Source organism: Oryzias latipes, chromosome 5 (genome assembly GCF_053564925.1).
Source record: "Oryzias latipes strain Hd-rR chromosome 5, Olatipes_Hd-rR_3.1".
NCBI classification, from domain to species: Eukaryota; Metazoa; Chordata; class Actinopteri; order Beloniformes; family Adrianichthyidae; genus Oryzias; species Oryzias latipes.
The window spans coordinates 29254170-29261310 of record NC_136241.1 but is presented as its reverse complement, the minus strand read 5'-3'; the positions used below and the strand labels follow the sequence as shown (position 1 = coordinate 29261310).

Here is a 7141-nt window from a genome sequence, read left to right as displayed (position 1 = left end):
GCATTGCGATTTCAGGAGAAAATTGTCAGATGAGCAATGATTTACTCAGGCCAAAAGGCTAGTGTGTCAATGACTCGAGAAAACGTACAACTAGTTAGAAATTGGCAGCAATTTTTACCAGGAGTCCTTTGAGTCAATTAATTGTTAGCAATACATGATTCTTGCACAAACTCCTGCTTCAGTTTGGACGTAGAATCAAAAGATGTTGTAATATTTCAAATAAGTTTATGGGCAAATACATTTTTTTGAAAATGTTGATAAATTTGATAAAGAGACGAAACTGAACTATTGTAGAAAGGTAAAAAAAAAAAAAAAAAACAGGCAAAAATTTAACTAAATTTTGGGTTTTTCTTACCAGATTTGTTAAATAAAAAAATGTAAAAAAAAATAGAGAGATAAATAAAGCACAAATCACTTCAAATTGAGAGCAGAGACATGACATATGTAAAGGACTTCCAATATGACCGTTTCCTTTGTTCCCAACTGTTTCTGTGATGAAACTGAAGGGATTTATACATCTCTGCATTAAGATTTAATTTTAAATGTTAATCAAAGTTGTTACTTTGTGAGCTTTTTGGGGGTATTTTTTTATTTGTAATAGGATGCATTAATTGTAATATTAGGCTATATAAATAAAACTGAATTGAATTAACCTGCATTTTGTGTGTGTGTATATATAATATAAGTATATATATAAAAAAAAATTCTGGTCTTCCATATTCTTCTAGTCAAAAAGCTAAAAATGTCTGCAAAAAAAGTTTCATTTGCACAAGGAAAACAGAATATACCCCAAAAAAAAGTTTTGGTAGCACATGTTTGTGAGTGCAGCTCTTCCTGATGTGCCCTCTTAGCCTGAAGAATTACTTCACTCAGACATTGCACAAGATCAGTTGGATCTTTTTTTATTTATACTTAATTATTTTGCAGAATAGCTGCCATAAATCTTCATATCAGCTTGATACCGGTTAGTTAAGGCATGAAATGTGAAGGCAGATGTAGTAACACTGAATTCCTGAAAGTACAAGCAGAATCCAGAGGAAGCACAGTGACATTTTGAGAAAACACAGAAAAGCGTCACTTTGTGGTTTATGTTCAGAAATGCAACTGACCATGAAAATAAAGAAGTTACATTAGAATTAGTCTATGACAAAACTAATACAAACATATTCACGTCTGCTTAATGGAGCGCCCTTTGGGGGAGAGGAGAAAATAGAGTTAAAGTGACAAAGTTTCTTCGAATCACAATAAGACGGCAGGAACGTGGCCGATCCCCGCAGATCAAAACAACAAACTACAATCCACAGCAGCGTCAGCGTGCTTGTTCTCATGGATCCTTCATTAAATATCTAAGAGTTAAATTCATAGCATTTAAAATAAAAGAAATTCTCCTTTTTATTAAGAACTTGAACAGAATGGAAATGCCAAATGTTTTTGAGGAGCTCCTCCTGGGATGACAGAAATTAAAAGTTATAAAAATATATCCAGCTAAAATGCTGCTTCAGTTCCCCTCAGAGATCAGAGATAATTAGCAGGAATAAAGGGATGCGGAGCTCAGTAAGCTTGCATTTATACCAGAGCAGGGGCTTCTGGGATTTTTGCATGAACCTTCTGGTCTCAATATGTAAGGGGAGTCAGGATGAAGAGGCGATCTTCCTCTTTCCTGATCCACTTCAGCAGCTTGTTGACTGCAGCGACCGCCATGGCCTTGGTGGCCAGCGGACTGAAGCAGAGGTAGAGCTCAAAGCCGCTGGTCACCTGCAAACCCAGAAAGAGGAGAAACACAGACAGTCTGATCATCCTGTAAATATCATTATTGATGACTGCAGCACAGCGCAAAACATCAGTCCAATATGAATGGAAGGATTACAAGATCCCATTATGAATCCATGACAAAAGGCCTTTTCTTTACATTAAAATAACAGTTGTTTAAATTGTTCTTTTGAAACTAAAGCCAACTTTTTCAAGCATCTCATCCCAGAAGCTTCCAGGTCTTACCAGAGCCAGCATGTTTTCGGTTTCACCACAGCGGTAGAAAGTGCGAAGAGGTCTGGTTGGATGGTGCAGAGCGCTGTGAAGGTCCTGGTACAACCTCATCAGTCTCTCCTGCTCTCCATCAGTCTGGTACACTGTAGGGAATTCTGGACTGAAAGAAGAAAAGTAGAAGCTTTTGTTTGTTTTTACATCAGTTTTGTTTATGTGAGCCGCCTGGTTTAATTATACAAACGTAATAAAACCTACATGATAAAAATTAAAATTACACCTGGATTGGTAAAAACTAAAAAACAAAAACCTGAAACAAAAAGTTGAACATTTTCCTTTTTTGCTGAATTTTTGAGAAACACACATTTGTAGGATTAGCAGTAGAAAAAAGGGTGAGTTACACACCTGAAAAATAATAAACTTTCTCTCTGCTGATGTTAAACCACGTATTATAAAGTCAGGGTAATAAAACTGCATGAGAAATTAAACATGCAGGAATTCTTTTGTGTTTAACCACCAGAGTTTATTTGCTCTATTTAGTATTAAAATAGTCTAAGGAGTTGAAGACAATAATATAATCTAAACATTACTTGATTTTGTGTTTAACTTGAAGTTAAAAAAAGACATTTTAGTAAAAGCATGGGTTTCATTGAGATGATGACAGAGGTCATTCACTCATTTGTAGTTTATGACAGCCGTAGCACTAGGATGCCTCATCACACTATAAATGGATTCCACCACAACCAGCTGCAACTTTTGGCCAAATTTGAAGTGCCGCAAAAACAATCACAGAAAAGAAGTTTTCTCATAGCAAAAGTAACTTGATGAAACTAAATTGATCACTTCACCTTCAGAAAATCTGATTTGAGATCAAATACAAAGAGAACAGAAGTACCATGACAAATGGATGTAAAAATAAATAAATAGCGATGTTGAAGTTTAGAAGAAAATGGGACTTCATGGCTGTGTCTGAATTCCCTCACTGCTCCATCATTCCCCAAAAGACTATATACTGCAGGACGATCCATTCTCCTTGATTTTAATGTAAGTAGGACAAATTCTCAATACTTTTCTTTTAAATGCCAAATATAACTTCACCCATTTGCCAAAGTAAAAACATAAAATTAACATTTCACAAAGACTGTTAATGAATCTACTGTGTTCTAATGATGAAAACGTATTATTTAAACACAATTCATTGTGGTCAATACGGACAAATATAGAGAGCATCAATGCACACTGTTTTTTGCAAAGACTTCCAAGCCCTATATAGTGCACTAACTGAGGAGTAGTGAGTGAATTCAGACATAGTCTATGACTCATGCAGAGACCCTTACCTGGTGTAGAGCCCAGAGCTCTTTGATTTATACAAGAAGTGCCTGAGCTCTGGGATCCCAACCTGAGCCACGGAGTAGCTGGGACACTTCAGCGCCTCCTTCAGGGCCTGGAATGCGCTGCGCTTGCTCAACCTCTCCATGAACCGCTGCTTGCACTCAGACATGTTGAAAAAATCCTCCCTATCGGTGGAAACCAGGATGAGACAGAGCTCAGATCCAGGCTGCAGGTAAGAAATGTGAGCGTGAAAAAAGCCAGCAGTGTTGAATTTGGGAAGGCAAATCGGCGTCCAGCCCTCGCCCTCTCGAAACGACGAGGAGGACCCAACCAGGTTAAAGACCAGGTGCAAGTCTATGTGGTGCAAGAACTGGTCCTTCTTCCTCACTAGAGTTACCAGACGGTCACCGGCCAGCAGGATGGAAAACACCAGGTTTTTGGCTTTGGCTGCCTGCAGACCTGACGAAACGACATCCCTAAAGGAGCTGGCCAGAGGCAAACAGGTCACGGCGCTGAGCAGCAAGCTTGGGTCACGCTCTAGACGGAACAGCAGGTTGTCTGTGAGGTACTCGGAGCCGGCTAGCAGGCGGCGCAAGTCATAGTTCTGCTTGTTCTGAAAAATGTGGTTGAGCTGGGTGAGGGTCAGCAGGCTGACAATCTGGTAATAAATATAATGCAGCTCCCGCAGCAGCTCTTTGTCCGACTGACAGGTCTTAGAGACTCCCACCAGGACCAGAGGACTCTTCGTGAGAAAAACCACCTTACAGCCATCTACAACAAACATGAGGGACACCGTTTATAAAACACACTTTTAGGTTTTCAGGCAAATCACAACGAAAATACACGCAGACCTGCATGGATAGAGCGAATTATGTTCTTCTCAGCCTCCACAAAGGACACCAGAGCCATCATCACCCCCATGGTGCTAGACAGAGCCTCCTCAGTTCCATAGCGAGTGTAAATGGGCTTTCCAGCTTCACTTAACACAAAAATGTGTTTTTTGTGGCTGCGCCATGCCTCACTGGAGATGTCTTCCTCTTTTGTCTTGTTGTCCGATGAGAAGTTATTACGTGGTTCTTGGGCAGGTTTCTCCCCAACCAGCACATTGAATTCTTCGGCATCGCACCCTTCCGATTTGCCCAGCTGAGCTTCCCTGTCTTCAACCTCGGTGCTCAGATCCTCGAAGGACTGCGCGTGAACGAACATGGCACTTCTCTGACCAGCACCTAGAAGACCAAAATAACCAATCAGTCTTCATCCTTAACCATTAAACCTTTGACCCATCATTTAGGTCTACCTCAAAAAGTATTTTATGCCATTTAATTAAAATGAATTCATTTTTGGTACTTAACATTTTGTACATAAGCAAAATGATTAATTTTGCATTTTTCATTATCAAATATAACAATTATGAAGTAGATTTAAACTTTGTTCTTTTGTGTTCACACTAAAACCAACAAAGGTTACAGGAAAACCAACCCCCTACCTTTTAGTCCCATCACAAACTAAGACACATCAAATGCTGCACTTCCTTAAAAGACCACAGGAAACTGGTTTCACAGTCCTATACAGACTCTAGACGTTGGGGTCACATGGTTTGAATTGCTTAAACAATTAGTATAGGCTTCCATAGCATTGAAATGATCTGGGTCAGGCTTGAGTCTAAGAGGCGCTGCAGAATCCTACCAGCAAAGGCTTTCAGAGCTCTGGGATTAACACCCTCTTGACATGCAGCCTTGTTTGTTCAGTGTCTCCAGTTGCCTCAGACTACTACTTATAAACAAGATAAAGGAGGAGACACCAATACCCTATGATGTTGTTAGAAATAGATCATATCAAGATTAACACTAAAAAAGATCCATGGTCGAGGTGGAAAATGAGACAACTGAAGCGATGCTATGAATTATGGGGGGAATGGAGGTCTATTTGGCTTGAGGATGCTATGGTTGCTTTTGAATAGAATCTATAGAAGAAAATGTTCAATTTATCTGATCTTCTCACTTTCAGCCTGTGGTCTTCCTCGTTGCTAACGATACACCTCTTAGTTTTCGTTTCTGGAGCTTGCACTTGAGTTCTTAAACTTTTTTTTTAGCTTCCTTTTCAAACAGGGGTTCCAGATAGATTTTCACTATTCAAAGTAATTTTATTAATTGCATTCCTGTGGACTTTCCTGTTGTTGTTTGTTTTTTGTTCATACTTGAATACCTGATGTAATAAAGAAAATAACTTAATTGATAATACATAAAAACATAATTGTTGTGCTTTTCCTGAGGTCGCCATAACGTTAAAGTCTCACTCCAATCATCTTTTGATCTATTCTAAGAGTGTTCCCAGTGGTCTTTTAGTTATAATTATGCTGTTTTTAGGCAAAATTTAAAAAAAAAAACTGTTATTTCTCGGACATAATTTCTGCAATAGTTGATCAGAAACTCGTTGCAGGCAGGACTGTTGGCACAGAGTAATCCTCTACTTATTTACCATCATGCCTTTGTTTATTCTCTCTCTAGCTTACAGCCTCTAAGACATACAAGGATCTAGACATCTACAATTTGGATGCTTGGAATGGAGCAGAGAAGCATGGAGCTTGTGGCGATTTCAGCGTGTTTTCTACGTAACAAATATGATCTTTTTCAAATGTCATTTTCTCATCTGCTACTGATTTACAACAATTCAAATAAACAAATACTCAAGAACTGCAATTTGGAGCTTAATTTACAAGTTAAGGTTTTGAGGCATGTTTTGGTTCAACTATCCCATGGATTAGTTGTGTACAGAGGAGATCACGTGCCTGCTTACCTGGTTCAGTTCCTTCCACCAGTCCTGGTGTGGGACTGTCCGCCCTGTCTGACTGGAGGCGATCCACAGCTGCCAGTGTTCCATTCTCCCAAGCAGCAGCTGCTGCTCCTTGGGTGCCCCCATCCATCACGGCTACTTAGGGCAGAGCCACGCTCCTGGTAGGAAAAACACGCTGAGATGTGTGACCAAAGGTCAGCAGTTTTGTGAGATTGCTTTGATGAGAAACGCGCGTGCGCACTGACACACACCTATTTTGATTTCTGCAGTAAAACTGCGGGGGGGGCTCAATTTAAACTAATGTTCTAAACAACATGTACGAAATTAACTCACGTTATTTTAAATATCTTCAAAATATTATATATCCCTTGTAAATATAAAAGTTTAGAGCTATACTAAATTAGCTAAAGCAAAGTTTTAATCACGGATTCTTGCTAAGTTTAGCAAGAGACAGTCAGCGGTAGCCTGCTGGCTGTGGTTTAAATTAATCGTTTCATTTACTTTAGAATTTCTGATAACTTTTTCCACCGTCATACCTTTCATTTCCACTGCTGATACGTTTGTCCCGAAGCTCCCTTGTGACTTTTGCTGAGGCTAACTAGACCAAGCGACCACTTCATCCGGTTTGCACCGTTTCGAGCAAAATTGCGGAAGTAGGAATTGTGGGAAATGAAGTTTACAGCGAAGCACTTGCGACGGCAGTTGGCGTCTGGATTGTTAGAACTTGCATGTCTGAAAGTAAAACGTTGTCAATGAAGTAAATATATATTAAGACCCCAAAAACATATTGCGATGGTTTATATCGTTTCCACGGTGAATAACCGCAGTGCATTGTGGTTTTAGTTCAAGCCCAGCCAGTTAAAATATTTTTGACTAAACATATAAGCGTTATTTCTCTTTGCAGTGATTATTATTTGATTACATTGCTTATCTTGGGAAGTAATGTGTTCTGAGTAGAAATTAAGTTCAATTTTTGATTACGGAAAATGAATTTTAAAACGAATGTTTAATTTTTACATTACATAAAAATATGTAT

General features: G+C 39.0%; 1 protein-coding gene across 2 annotated transcripts; it reads right to left on the bottom strand.

Annotated features, from left to right (window-relative positions):
• Positions 1 to 886: 886 nt before the first annotated feature.
• On the bottom strand, positions 887 to 6940 carry mon1a (MON1 secretory trafficking family member A). Of its 2 annotated transcripts, none has more exons than XM_004069100.5 (6): positions 6642 to 6940; positions 6109 to 6263; positions 4164 to 4538; positions 3318 to 4083; positions 1996 to 2143; positions 887 to 1755 (listed from the first exon to the last, which is right to left on the bottom strand). In XM_004069100.5, the coding sequence occupies exons 2-6, from the start codon at positions 6233 to 6235 to the stop codon at positions 1615 to 1617; spliced, it is 1557 nt and encodes a 518-aa protein (XP_004069148.1). In that variant the 5' UTR covers positions 6236 to 6263; positions 6642 to 6940; the 3' UTR covers positions 887 to 1614. The 2 variants fall into 2 exon arrangements, with proteins under 2 accessions (XP_004069148.1, XP_078803721.1); XM_078947595.1 differs by having other exon boundaries at positions 6101 to 6263; positions 6642 to 6875.
• Positions 6941 to 7141: the final 201 nt, after the last annotated feature.

Excerpts from the sequence above, each read along its gene's own strand:
- mon1a (XM_004069100.5), bottom strand. The coding sequence starts at position 6,235 with ATGGATGGGGGCACCCAAGGAGCAGCAGCTGCTGCTTGGGAGAATGGA. Across the intron at positions 4,539-6,108 it reads GGTGGAAGGAACTGAACCAG|GTGCTGGTCAGAGAAGTGCC; the intron begins GTAAGCAGGCAC and ends TTGGTCTTCTAG. Across the intron at positions 4,084-4,163 it reads AATTCGCTCTATCCATGCAG|ATGGCTGTAAGGTGGTTTTT; the intron begins GTCTGCGTGTAT and ends TGTTTGTTGTAG.